The sequence below is a fragment of the Helicoverpa zea genome, chromosome 15 (genome assembly GCF_022581195.2).
Source record: "Helicoverpa zea isolate HzStark_Cry1AcR chromosome 15, ilHelZeax1.1, whole genome shotgun sequence".
NCBI lineage: Eukaryota > Metazoa > Arthropoda > Insecta > Lepidoptera > Noctuidae > Helicoverpa > Helicoverpa zea.
In genome coordinates, this window is record NC_061466.1 from 8,350,379 (window position 1) to 8,365,659 (window position 15,281).

General features: G+C 36.5%; 1 protein-coding gene across 2 annotated transcripts; it reads left to right on the top strand.

The window, feature by feature from the left end:
* Positions 1 to 1,231: 1,231 nt before the first annotated feature.
* On the top strand, positions 1,232 to 10,708 carry LOC124637060 (probable ATP-dependent RNA helicase DHX34). Of its 2 annotated transcripts, XM_047173378.1 has the most exons (19): positions 1,232 to 1,853; positions 2,197 to 2,315; positions 2,718 to 2,884; positions 3,208 to 3,411; positions 3,951 to 4,083; positions 4,389 to 4,537; positions 4,846 to 4,953; positions 5,142 to 5,247; positions 5,388 to 5,593; positions 5,958 to 6,161; positions 6,545 to 6,730; positions 7,099 to 7,196; positions 7,584 to 7,794; positions 7,954 to 8,016; positions 8,211 to 8,392; positions 8,757 to 8,867; positions 9,399 to 9,520; positions 9,757 to 10,045; positions 10,410 to 10,708. In XM_047173378.1, exons 1-19 carry the CDS (start codon positions 1,330 to 1,332, stop codon positions 10,690 to 10,692), a joined length of 3,465 nt encoding a protein of 1,154 aa, XP_047029334.1. In that variant the 5' UTR covers positions 1,232 to 1,329; the 3' UTR covers positions 10,693 to 10,708. The 2 variants fall into 2 exon arrangements, with proteins under 2 accessions (XP_047029334.1, XP_047029335.1); XM_047173379.1 differs by lacking the exons at positions 1,232 to 1,853; positions 2,197 to 2,315 and having other exon boundaries at positions 2,718 to 2,889.
* Positions 10,709 to 15,281: the final 4,573 nt, after the last annotated feature.

The window sequence follows — 15,281 nt, forward strand, 5'->3', positions numbered from 1 at the left end:
GAATGGTGAATGTTCTATTTATTATCTATCCTATTTTTGGACGTTGCAACCCCAGTATACTAAATGTACATTTTTTGAAAATGAATGAAACTATTTTTTGTAATAATGTTTTTAACATGTTTTTAATGATATTTTTAATTTAAATATATCACATTGTTTACTGTAACTACTAGTCTTTCATATAGAATTATTGCGTGTGCCAACTAACATAACTGCAATGATTCTTAAAAATGATTCAGCCAACTGTGCTGGACATATTATGGAGCACAAACATTTGCGCAGACAACGGTGCGCTGCCTATTATTTCATTCTCGTACATAGTCCGATGGGACGGAAATCCGACACGACCGGAGAGAGGTCAGACGCAGAACCGCGGGTACTACAATATATACAGGGTTACTGGTAAGTAGACCGCATCCTTTCAGGAGGTGATAGTATAGGTCAATACGGACAAATTTGACCATGGCATACACTGGATAAAAGTTAACCCGTTTCAAGATAATCGAATTTCAAGATCAGTCGTCTAGGTACACGTATACATTTTCATTCCAAAAGTCTCGTTTTTGTGGATTTTTGTGTGTTTTTGGATAGAAGATGAATCACTTCATAATAACAAACCATAAAACTACAAATCACAGAGGAAATTATAGCGAACAGCAATTACTTTTTTAGTAGCTATTTTCTCAAAAATATTACTCTTCATTTTTTGTGCAGAATACTTAAAAAACATCTACATTTATCTAGCTATCCAAAAAGGCACAAAACACACAAAAATCCACAAAAACGAGACTTTTAACTAATAATAAAAATTTATACGTGTACCTATATAGACTACTTGTAAAGAAAAGATCTTGAAATTCGATTATCTTCAAACGGGTTAACTTTTGCCCAGTGTATCCCATGGTCAAATTCGTCCATATTGACCTATACTATCACCTCATGAAAGGATGCGGTCTACTTACCAGTAACCCTGTATACTACAATGTTTAGTATATTACATCTATGACTACAATAGACTCCTGTATTTTTCGAAATGGATGTTTGGCTCGTTGTAAATACTAAATAAGATTTTGCCATCTTAAATTGAAAAGAGTGCGCTAGCGGAGGACAGCTATCTAAAACGTAAAGTACAAAGTTACAAAGCCTTGGTGAACTTCAATTTATATTTTCAGTTTTTCATTTCACCTGTGTGGGATTCTTGGCAACACTTTGAAAAACTGAAAACGTCAATGTGAAGTTTCGATCCACAGATAAAAAAATATTTTAGAAGTTCGCAAGTTTTGTCGTTTTGTTTGTTTACGAAATAAAATACAGAATTTATAATTAAAAATGGGCCGAAGCCCTTCTCCTGGCAGAGGAAGTCATTACAAACGAAGACGTTCACGTTCCCGTGATCGAGATAGACATAAAATTCGAAAAATAAGTCCGTCGCCTTCAACATCTAAAAGTAATGAAGATTTTAGTTTTACGAACTACAAGCGAGATTTGAATAAGATACTTCAGTATAGCAATGAAAGTAACACTGTTGTTAATAATTTGGACGACTTTTGGACGTTTTTGAAGAAATACGAAGCTACACTGAAGAAGGCTGGGAAACCTATTATAGATTTTGGGCCTGAAGAAAATAGTGCTGAAAATAGTTACTCTAAATTCCATTGTATTAATTTCACTACATCTATTAAGTATGTGGACACTGTCTCTCATGATAGAGACAGGAGGAAGCTGGATAGTAAATTATTTAAAGCATTCTTGAATATTGTGTCTGTTTACATTGATTTTAAGAATAAGGAGAAGTTTGATAAGCTTAGAAAATTGAGACAGGCGCAGAAAGATTTACCTGTTGCTAAATATAGGTAACTATAAGGGCTAATCATTTATTCTAATAGTATAAAGCTGATGAGTTTGTTTGAACACAGTTTTCTCCGTAACAACTGTGCATAAAGACAACCCACTGGCCACTGTTACCATTTGATAAAATCGTGCATTATTAGATAGCCTATTTATCGAGAAACATGTAGACTACTGTTTATCTAGAATACCGAGTTGACTATTGCACTTGTATGAATCTGCTGGCAGAAGCCAGTACTTTAACAATCATCATGAAAGTAATGCTACTAGTCGACCTTGATATACTTAGTTCTGTATTTTAAATTATAAATTTTTAGTTTCAAACTGAAACAAAACTGTTTATTTCAGAAATGAAATAGTAGCTGCAGTACAAAATGAGAGAGTGGTGGTAGTAGCCGGGGATACAGGATGTGGTAAATCTACACAGGTGCCGCAATATTTACATGAAGCTGGATTTGAGAGTATTGGTAAGCAATCTTTTCCTAATTCATGGACCTCTGTTCAAGTTATAGGCAACAGAAACTGATGGTAACTGCTTGGCAACTCTATGAAATGTCATTGCACTAATAACAGCTTGAAGCAGTGACAGCTGCTCAAGCTTCAGGTTCTGATCCAACCCTCAAAAAATGTTAGGGAGACATCCATCTGGCTCAAAATACACATACATTCACATTCATTGTATTCAGGTATATGAGGGATTACATAAGGTAGTACATAATAAGGGTATAATATGAGGGAGTCATACAAATATGCTTATAGGTGTACATATCTATAAGAGTGTATGGGGTGCTGTCCTTTTCTTATTTTGACCTTTTTATTAGCATACTTTCAATATTAATTTTATCTTGTGACTATATATCTTTTCACAGCATGTACTCAACCCAGAAGAATAGCCTGTGTCTCCTTATCAAAGCGAGTGGCCTATGAGATGCTGACACAGTTCGAAACTAAAGTCGGTTACCAGATCAGATTTGAGAAGAGCAAAACCGCAGACACCAAGATATGTTTTATCACTGAAGGATTGTTGCTTAGACAGGTCAGGTACAGTATTTTTTGAAAATAAAATAAAAAATTTTCCTGCAAAATTTTTCAACATACTTCGGGCCATAGTTTTGTGTTACGCGCCCCCAAGTGAACAACTTCCCGCTCATCGATAAAAAGTTGACTATATGTTATTCTAATTATGTAAGTTATATTTCTGGAAAGTTTCATCAAAATAAATTCCATAGTAACAGACATACATCTAAACTTTCTTGTTTATTTTGTAGTGTTGCATGATTTTAATAAATCACTAGCCCTTGTATCAATCGCCATATTTTATAATGACATCATTTAATCTTTATTCTATAACAATTTCAGATGTCTTCAGAAAATCTTCCGAACTATGATGTCATAATTCTAGACGAGGTTCACGAGAGACATTTGATGGGAGATTTCTTGCTTGGTATTTTGAAGTGCCTTATACATACTAGAACTGATATCAAGCTTGTGCTGATGTCTGCTACTATTAATATTAAGCTGTTTGAAGATTATTTTTCTGCTGAATCTGCTGTTGTTATACAGGTAAATAAATTGTCACTTCGCATTTCACCGAATAAATTATGATGCATCATTGTTGAATGCCGCTGTGTTATCGGCACGGACATTGAGCTCTCGGCGGAAGAGTGGGGATCGCTTTGCGCACTGTACACATAAGGCAATAAACCAATAAATCGCTTCTGCGCAGGTGAAGGTCAGGGCTCAATATCCGTGCCTATAACTATCTATACCCACGTGGTGGTTAAATTATTGGTAGGTTTCTTTGGTGAATTATGTTATACTAGCTTGCACTCGCGGTTTTGCCTGTCTCGTTCGAACTACTGAGCGCACTGATAAAGTAATCTATAGTATTCCTTTATAAATCATCTACCTAACACTAAAAGATTTTTTCTATTCGGATTCGCAGTTCTTATGTTACACTGGTATTTAAACACTGATACACAGCTACATCTGGTTATACTGGAAGCCAATCCCGACATAGTGTGGAAAAGGCTCGGAAGATGATGATCTGCAGTATGTATATTTTATTAATATATTTTTTACGCCATTTTACTTGCTTTCAGGTGCCTGGTCGTTTGTTTTCTATACAATTAAACTATAAGCCAGTATTCATTGAAGATAAACCTACAAGGGATGACCGGCTTGACCCACAGCCTTATGTTCAAGTTATGCAGCTCATTGATAGCAAATATCCACGTATGTATCAAGTATTTTGTTTATATTGTACCTATAAGGTTTCAGGATTTCACAAAAAAATCTCTTGTTTTGGATGTCTGTTAAAAGAGAGCAAAAGAGACAGACTTTTGATACTAGCCCTATCTCTAGCTAGTGAAACAAAAACCAGATAGAATTTTGGAATCAGCCCTTTGGCCATTTTTTGCTGGTAAATATTCAGCTCGCAGTGGAACTAAATTCAGCAGATTTTTTAGTATTTCTAATTGTTTGAAACTTCAACAATAATAACGTCTAAGGAAGTTACTAAAACAGATTCTTAATTCTAGGAGACGAAAGAGGTGATCTTCTTATATTTATGTCGGGCGTCCAAGAAATAACTGCGATATGTGATGCAGCTCAGCAGTATGCTGAGAAAACTAAGAATTGGATTGTGTTGCCTCTACACAGTGGGTTATCACTTGCTGAACAGGACAAGGTGTGCATACCTACTCTTTAGATAATACTATTTTCTTTGCTTAATTTGTATTTGGCCGATGAGAATGCCACCAAAAAAAAAACTATTAGAGCGATTTTAAGTCCTACACTATTATAACGTACTGTAGGTACCTAATAAATAGCACTATATTTTACTTTTAGTCACCGCTACTATGTAGTACAATGGGCATAATATAATTTCCGTGTGAAGGTTTTTGGATAGACTAGTAATTTATACCTATTATTCGCAGATCTCTACCTTTAAGGACTTTATCCTTTGTGGTGTAATGAAAAAATATCCTTTTCCAGGTGTTTGACTATCCACCAGAAGGGGTCCGAAAATGTATAGTGTCTACGAACATAGCTGAAACCTCTGTAACTATTGATGGCATAAGATTCGTGGTTGATTCTGGCAAGGTAAGTTTCAAATTACATTACTCCTATACAGTACAAAGTCTATATGCAAAGTATCTGAAAAATTATTATTTCGCTTTGCGCAATATCTTTATATGAATATTTGCGCAAAGTTGCGCAACTTTGCGAACAATTTTTACTAGCTATTTTAGGGCATTACCGTTTATAGTATATTTTTTATTATATTGTAGGTTAAAGAAATGAGTTACGACTCAACAACTAAAATGCAGAGGTTGAAAGAGTTTTGGATATCTAAAGCGAGTGCTGATCAGCGCAAAGGACGGGCCGGTCGTACGGGTATGTACATTTTTTTTTCATTTAAACCTTTTTTTAAACATAGTTTTAAAGATTTAAGCATACATGGGGATATAGGGACAGAGAAAGCGAGTTTGTTTTATACTTTGTAGTGATTATATACATTGGGACCCTAACCACAGGTCCTGGCGTCTGCTACCGCATATATTCGGAACAGCAATACACCGACATGGAACCGTTCAGTACGCCGGAAGTATCGCGAGTTCCTCTAGCGTCACTCTTACTGCTCATGAGCTCTCTAGGAGTTAACGATGTTAGAAGATTCCCGTTCCTGGATGCACCGCCTGAGGAGGCCGTGGAAAATGCTTTGCTTGAGTTGAAGCAGCATGTAAGTTAGATATTATAGATATGAAATACGGAATAGTAATGTTTTTATTGGTATATTTTAGGGGTTTTGAGACCAATTTATTGAGAATACTTTTAACAAACACAACCAATTGGTAAGTTAATAGTGTTATATCGGATTAAAAAGTAGTTATTTTGAGTCAAATGTGCATAATTTATTGTATTTTTTACACTATGCAACATTTCTAGTATGCTAACACTAATTGTTTTCTTTACAAGTCTATACGTTGATATTATATATTGGAACACATATTTGTCTGTTTACGTGTCCAATACTATCCCACAAGTGCCAAAAATAATAGTATATGTCATTTAGTAGTCTCAATTATTTTTTTACCGTTTTTCAGGGAGCCCTAACGTCCAACGAGAAACTAACAGCTCTAGGCCGAACCCTAGCCAATTTACCAGTAGAGGTGTGTCTAGCTAAAACCCTAGTGTTAGGCGCGGCCAGCCTGCCGCCACACAAGTTAGACTCAGCTCTAGCGCTGGCAGCCGCATTAGGCATACGGTCAATTTATACTACTAGAGCGCATCGAGATTTTGAGTGTGAGGTAAGATAATTAACTTTACTGTCGTTTGTTTAGTATCTATCATATAAAATTGATAGGTCATATACTTACTCACAAATTCATTCACACTAACACAATCACTCACTCACTAACACACTAACTCATTCACTTCTCGTCTATACATTCAACTGCTCATTTACTCACTCACTTACCCTCACTCACCACTTTCTGACTCTAACGAAATTCTGACACTACAACTGCTAGTCTCATTTTTTTCTGGAAATTAAATGGAGGCTTATTTTAAGATCTATAAGGAGGGCATAACTTCCTTTTGGGAAGTCGGTTAAAAACTAAAACGTTTAAATATTAGAAATACAGTTTCAGTTGTGGCAAAGAAACATTTACATCCATGTGTTCTATTTCAGAATGCACGCAAACCAGACGAATCAGACCACGGGGATCCCTTAACCCTTCTCTCTTTATACTGCGCTTGGTTGAGAGAGAAACGGGACACAAGCGGCGGTCGCGCCTGGTGCCGACGACGAGGCATTGAAGAACAGCGGCTATACGAGCTGACCAAGCTTGCTGCACAACTTAGAAGCTTGTTACAGGTGTGTTAAAATTTAGTTTTGTATGTAGAAGAGTAGAACATATGTAGGTGTATAATAGGTATGTAGGTTGTCAAGAGAGAAGTTAGACATAAGGAGCGGTTAGGAGGTCATCAATCTTGCTGCACAGTATAGAAGCTTATTGCAGGTGAGATAAGGTTCACTTTTGAATGTAAAATGAACCGTTATTATACTGCGTTTGGCTAAGAGAGAAGCGAGTCACTACAGGCAGTTTCATCTAGCAACACAAGTAAGAACTTATTGTACTTGTTATAAGGTTAACTTTTAACTACAATAATATCATATATTTTTATATCTTCGTAGCCTTGCTTACTGTAATTCTTGAATAACTGTAATTCTGTATGTTTCAGGGAAATAATTTGATGGAAACCCCGGAGCCTGAATCCATGTCGTCAGCTGAAAGGGCTCTGAGACACGGCCAAATGAAACAACTGAAAGATGCGAGACGGTTAGTGTTAAGTTGCTGAAAATGTAGCTTGTGTTCCGAGATTATGACTCAATATTCTAGCCAGTGTTCGTGACATCGTGAATCAATAGCATAATGTCGTTTTGTTCCGAAATATGCTGGCTTAGAGTTACGTTAAAGATTGATGCCGTATTGAAATTCTGTTTGTGCTCGTTTAACTGTCACTCTTGTCACACTAACAATTTGAACCATTCATTCAGCCACACATCCATACACTTAAACAAATTGAGTACAATACGTTGTCTCACTACTACAATATGGCGTCGGATTCATGACGTCACGAACACTATCCCGTATCCAGTCGTATTTCGAAACTCAAATTCGATTTACTCGTTTATTAATTTCATTCTTTTTTAAAACATTTTACAGCCAATACAAACAGAAAGCGGCCAACGATATGAAACGCAAGAAGCGCCTCAAAGTGGACTCCTGGGAGATTGTCGACGAGAACACGAATGACGACGATGACGTCATCGATATTCGTGACGTCGAGTTCCGTTTGACGAACGATGCGCAGCGCATACAGTCGCTTATAGCGGGCTCTAGCACTTCTAGTGGCAGAGATCTTGTTATGTTGAAGGTAATATTATTTTAACTACAGTTTTATTATCTTATTTATACAGTTTATTAAACTGAGGTACATTAAATAATAGGCATGAATGAGGCCGATGACGCGACTCGCAACGCATACAGTCGCTTATGGCTAACCAGATGGACTGATTAAAATTAATGTTTTCAGATAGTGTTATGCAGAGCGCTGTACCCACAAGTAGCTGTAGCTGATTCGTTTAATCATCACAAGGTAAGAATTATCTTCATGTAAAATTGAAAAACAACCTTTATTTCCTATACTATTTATTCAGTGCCTACAGTTTCAAAAATCACAAACCAAATCAAAAATCGTTTATTCAAACTTGGCTGCAACACAGCACTTTTTTGAGCGTCAGAAACTCCCCAGCAAACTTAAGCATAAACAATTCCTTTTTCTTTCTCTAGTCAGTAGCAGAACAACTATACCACACTTGGAGTAAACCCTTCGTGTTCCTCCACCCGACCTCGTACTTCGGCAAACAGCCGCGCACTCTACAGCTCACTGAGGAAGACATACAGACAGACTTGCCACCTAGTTACGATGGCAAACTACCTGTGTCTGGAAGACATCAGATTCTGTGTTATTTGTAAGTATTATCATAATTTTTCTAGATTTTTCTCAACTGTGAGGAGACCTCCTTAACCAATTTAGTTGGGCAACTCGATTAGTAAGACTGTTTCAGAATTTCTGGCCACTCGTAATGATGCTAAAAATGACAGCAGGGACCCACAAAAAAATGACAGCAGGGATCCACAAAAAAAAATGACAGCAGGGACGAATAATATGCCTTTTTTTAAAGAGTTTCAGAATGCTGCAACGCCAAAAATATCAACTTAGTGTTGCTAGTTCAAATATCAATTTTACCGTCTGGTTAGTTTATTTATTACGGCTATGACTAAAAAATGCATGTTATATACCAACATACCATCAAAATTTTAAATCTTTTTCAGATCACTTCTGGAAACAACAAAGCCGTACATAGTGAATTCAATGCGCATGCCTGCGGCACAAACTCTGTTACTGTTAGCGCATTCTATTGACACTAATATTGGATTTACGAGGTGATTCTTTTTCCCTAAACATATTAGAAGTAACAAATGATAAGAAAACTAAGTAATGGAATGGTATACTTCATTTGGCTAGGTATTAAACTAAATAGAGCAAGGTATTTAACTGAAATCAATGAAATTTCAATTAAAACAAAGACAAAAAAAGAAAGCCGTGGTTTAAATGGGTATTTGTCACATGATTGTTTAACTTAAGTAAATACTAGCCGTTTTCCCGCGGTTTCACCCGCGTCCCGTGGCAGCTACTGCCCGCACCGGGATAAAATATAGCCTATGCTACTCGCTGATAATATAGCTTTCTAATGGTGAAAGAATATTTAAAATCGGTCCAGTAGTTTTTGAGTTTATCCATTACAACCAAACAAACAAACTAAGTTCTCCTCTTTATAATATTAGTATAGAAAACATAGTTTACGTATGGAAAAAATATATCTAACACACAAATAAAAAAGTTCAAAACTAAAGATCAAGCAAGTTTTATTGGTAATTCCTAAATCGATTGATTCCCTAATTTATTTTTTACAGAATTGTATGTGATTCATGGCTGCTACTAGAATTCCCGTATCCCGAGACAGGACTGAATCTACTATTAAAAGCTGTTAAATTACGTCAGAGATGGGATCTGTTGATAAACCGACGCCTTGCAGGTAATTTTACTGATCTTATTATTATTTAGTAATATTATATCATGTACTGTAATGCATCATGCATTATGAAAAATATGTGTTATTTGTGAGAAACATAATGTATTTAATTATTGTATGTGTGCGGCGTGTTTTTTTTTAATTTACGAGTCGTATGCATTTTCAAACGTTTCTATCAGAGCAAAGTTTCATTTTAATTTCTAGAAGAAACAATACTTATTATTGATTCAATATTACAGACGCAAACCCAACAAAATCAGTAGAATCAGAACTCGAAAAGCAGAACCAACAAAAAATATCATACGAAGAAATCCAACACGAGTTATCCTGCGATATGAGTGCATATATGACTTCTGAAGTGTACTATACCATCAAAAGACTAATGCCAGGAGACCTTAAGGTCATGTACTATGGAAATGATGAAGCTCATCCGAGCGTAGACCCCAATCCGTTCGATGAGACGTTTGTGTGTAGACCCCATGAGAAGAAAGGAGGAGTTTATGTTACTGATAATGTTGTTTATAATTGGTAAGTAAAACCCCTATAAAGTAAAGTAATATTTATTGCTTAATTAAGTAAATAGAGGTGTCATAGAATAGATACAGCCTAACAATCAGACCAATTAATGTAAATGATTTTGCGCAATAATTTTAGCGCAGACACAATTTTGCGCAAAGTGACTTTGCATACTAATTAATTTTGCTCAAAATTGATGAAACACTATTTTGTTCTTAAATCTAAACACCAATTTGTTCAGTTGTTATGTTTCTTATTGTAAACATAAAAAAATACCTTTATTATGGTGTCACATATAAATCAATTTTAACTTTTTTAATAATCAATTTACTATTGGAGTTAATATCATTTACTAACTAAAACCTTATTTCCCCAGCGTAATCGACACACTATGGAGTAGCAGAACTTACGAAGAGACATACAACATACCGTGGACTTGCCCAAACTGTGAAATCACTCTCTGCCTATCTCCCGTAGAACGCCTTCAACATACCCACTTCATTTGTTCAGCCAAAGAAGTAAAGAAACAAGAGCCAACTAAAGCTACAAGGGAAATTAAACCTAATGCTAAAGAGTATACATGCGATATTTGTAAGGAAACTCTTTATATGACCCCCGTTGAAATATTGAGGCATAAGAAAAGTTGTAAGATGAAATAAAGATTTTATATTGTTATTGGTGTTTATTTATTTACAGACCATTTTTTTAACGACGTCAAAAATCATCAAATGACCCCTCCCGCTGTGGGTTAGCAGCGTTGAGGGAGTGTCAGACTGTTACCGACTGAAAACCGTCGTGTACCGTCAAAGTCCTTTTTATGTGCCAGGGCCACGGTATCTCTTTCGAACAACCCGTAGCCCCGGCAGGACTACGTTTTAAAATACGTAAGAATATAATCCGGTTTTATTGATATTAATAATGGAAAGAGGGTAATTAATGATAAACAATGATATTAGAATAATTTAGATAAAATCTTTTTATCTAGCAATTACACGTTTGATGATTAGACACTATGATTGTTGCTATTTCGTAATAAATTAGAACACATTTGTTTTTACAATCATAGATAAATGTTTCTTTGTAGCTATCCACACTACTTACCTACCTATCTATATCTAAGTAGGTACATACACCTGTTTACAATTTCACATCACATGGCAATTGACAATCAACAGCATAGGTACCTAACTTACACCGCACCTACAAAGTTTTCACCGTGAATGCGAACGCGAGCGAACAAGAAAGAGCGAACCTTTTTAACCCGTTGTAGCGGGTGCATGATTAACGCACACAGGCGCAACTCGTGACCCGGCCGCCGGCGATCGCGATGCCTGTTTGTGTGTTAATTCGCGCAATAACGCACGGTGCGTTCTAGCGGGACGCACGGGTTGATTTTTTGTTAATTATTTATTTTTAAATTTTTATACACACATGACAAAAAACACAGCAGGACAGAGAGAATTAAAAAATAATTGCTTATTTCTAAAGAAGCCAACCAGCGAAACGAAAATAGTATTTTTTTTTTTGTAAAAACTTGTGGACCATATTCCTTGTAGTATTCTGTGGCGGAATAACAACGGTAGATAAGAGAGGCCGAACAATAGTTTTAGAACCTATTACCTAGATTTTTAATCAATCTAATGTTTTAAAGATCCATGCTTCTCATTAGTATTAGTATCTTGGCTTGAGGTTCTGACACAATAGCCACCTCAAAAATAAGGTGTTGTCGCTTTAAAAATGCTAGTTCAATAGATATTACAGCAGCTTGGAGACAAAAAGTTTTTCCTATTTCAAAATTAATCCTACTAATATTATAAACGCGAAAGTTTGTATGTATGGATGTATGGATGTTTGTTACTCTTTCACGCAAAAACTACTGAATGGATTTTAATGAAACTTTACAATAATATAGCTTATACATCAGAATAACACATAGGCTACAATTTGTAAACATATTGTTCGAAATACTAAACCTGTGCAGACGAAGTCGCGGGCACCAGCTAGTTAAGTAATATTTCTACTATCATAAATTACCTACCTACATCGTACATACTGTAAATACGTCCTACTAAAGAAGGAATGGCCCCGTGTGTTCGCTACATTATGTCCGTCAGTCGTGAGGCAGATCTCGGTGCACATTGTTGCACATTCTTTCACCCTGACAATGTGTCTTTCAATTACTATGTTACATGACAAATTATATTAAGTATGCAACACGACAAGTTTGTATTATCATATAAATTGAACGCTATACATGCAACATTTTTGTAAAAGAAGTAGGTAGGTACCTATGTGATGTGACTATCCGCAAAACGCTCCATGCAGCAAAGATGAGTCAAGGATAGAACCCCTTACAACCTTTAAGTGAGGCTATATTCCAAAAAGGCTGATGAAGAGCATTAAAAAAAATTGTTTAGGTGATGTCAGCCGATGTCTAGTTGATAGCCAAAATTATTATTTCATATTGAGATAGGTAATTCCCATTTCGCAACAGCTTAGGCCGCAGGCGAAATAATTGCCGAATAATCGATGTGTCCGCAAGGACAGTAGCACAGGAGCTATCATCAGTCACTAATTTCATTTAATTCATCACAGCATTGTCCAAACTTTATTGAAAACGTCACACAATTCCAGTCAAAGCCTTTAACTGAAATTATGCGACGAATTGACTCAAAAGCGTTCAGAGTTTCGCAAAGACATGGTCTTCCATCTTTTTATAAAGAAGATAATTGTATCAATAATTTGGTACACGCATCACGCTTGTCAATTGTTTGAGGTGCACGAAAACGTGAGCATTTTGCGTCGCTGTCGAATAAAGAGGGCGAACGTGAAAATTTACTCTTTTGAAGTTTGCAGTTACATTGTTGTTAATTTTGGACGCTTACGTGTGAACTACAATGTATTAGGACCTTATTGTTGTATTGGCACTGCTTTTTGAGTTTTTGAATCGGCAATGTTTTGAAGTTCAGAAAGTGAAAATGATGATTAATTCGGCAGTTAAGTTGTTACCTACAAACAAGCCTCCCTCAATTTTTCATTCGCAATAAAAAATTACCCCTTTAGACCAAACTAATCTCAACGTTTAGCACACTTCTAAGTAGGCGTTACAAATTTTGACAATTTACAAATTACCTCAGGTAGGTACTGAACCCGCGACCTTGTGTTCGTCAAGCTCGCTCGAAGGTTTCGGCTCGAACCTGTAATTATGTATAATTAGAAGTCTTATCTGTCTGTGCGACCTCGGCCAGTAACAATGTCGGGCAAATCCGGAAGCAGCAACTAGATCAATTTTGTAACTTCACGCTTGGTTATTTTGATAACAACTTGGTTACTTAGGTGGTATGGTAAGGTTGATGAAGATATTCAGACGCTTAGTTTCCTCTAGGGTCAATAAAGGTCTGAAACAGATCACTTACCTATGTAGGTAGAGACTTATTTTGATGTTTTAATTTCGTAGTCGTCATTCTGTCTTCATCCCAATTTCACTTGGTGGCCTATCTTCTTCCATGTTTTGCTCCCTTGCCGCTTCACCTGTCTTTTTCTTGCCTGATTTTCTTCACTAAACTTAGGTACCTACCTGTACAAGCGAAGGAGGCTTATTTACCTACGTATAACATTTTTCTCCTATCTAGGTACTTGAAGTAGTTTCCTTATCGCCACGGTTGCCATGTTAAGTTACTTTCCTGATACATAAACAAAAATTTTCCGATTTTCAAAATACATAATGTACCAACAAAATAATAGTTAGTTAATAGGTATAATAAACTGCTTCTTGTTTGTTAGAACCAAAACCCTTAGTAGTTAACTACGAAAGCGTTTCCATCAAATCCAACATTATCGTGCACCGAACGCGAACCAGATGGGTGGTTAACTTTTAACCTCCACTTCTGTTACAGCACCAAGTTAACCATGCACTCTTATTGCACCTTCTTCCCTTGTTATAAAGCTCATTTTGGTTTAACAGGACGTTGTTCTAAGTTTGTTTCGTGAGGAGCATGGCTGTCAACCTGTCACCGCGTAAGAACGCAAGTCAGAGCATCTGTTCAGGTATATAATGAAATTATTTTGTGCAAGTAAATCAGTACATAGTCACAAGGTTATTAAAGTTTGTTGAAGATCGTGGCTTTTGATAATGGCTGCCTAATTGTTTGCTTGACGGGATTTATGGTAAAAAGGAAGTCGTGTCTTCGAAAGATTGCTAGAGATGGTGGCCAAGTCATTATCACCAGATGAAGAAGCTTGCCACGGTTTGCCCTCGGATGGGTGAAGAACATTTCCATATGAAGCACTTCTTCAGTAGGTTACTGAAGCGGTTTGAGAGTAGGGGGGCGATGTTTTAAAGCTTACGTGATGAAAGAGTTCATTCTTTTTCCATAGCTTTTGTAATGTAGGTTTAGTGAGGCATGCAGTGCTTGTAACATTTAGCTTTTAAGTATCTACCTAATAGGAGGTAATTTATTTTCAGTGAGTACCATCACGACTCATGCATGTGACTAATGCTAAGTACATAATCGCAAACATTGATAAGAATTACCTACTCATTAATTAAGCGTTACAGTCACGCCTTATTTCTAACGCACCTAGATTTAACGCACAAGTGATTTCATTATTATTTTCATGTTCTTGGTATAGCTGTGTCTAGCTAATAAACAAGTCTTTTTACCTACACTTGGCACCTGCTTGGCAAAAAAGAAAGTGAGTTCTTTTTTTACGGGACATCATCAAATCACCCTTCCCTCTACCTATGGGTGCAGCGTGAGGGAGTGTCAGACTTTTACTGACTAAAACCCACCATGTTCCTTCTTAAGCCCTTTATGTAGCACGGCCGTGGTAACTTTTTAGAACAATCCCGCAGCCCCGGCAGGTGCACTCAGGTTCTGATAATCCAACTTTCTGACTCCCAGCCTTCGTTAGTTGGAGAGGCATTTTAAAACGGGATATTTTGCAAATAATACTTACGATAAAGGTTAAGGTCCTTGTAAACCTCAGCGCATATATACTTACTTCCACATTCTTTCCTCTATTTAAAATAAATATCTATCGCCAAAGATAGCTCGGCTATATTATCTTAGTTATCTAGTTTATAAAGGCAAAACAAACAATAGCCATTATCGCGGCATCTGATCCCAACACGTAGCGTCACGAGGATTTTCAATTTACGCCGACTTGGAGCTAGGGCTGGTCACAAGAATTTACTAGATAGGTACATCCTGCTAATATTATAAATGTGAAAGTGTGTTTGGACACC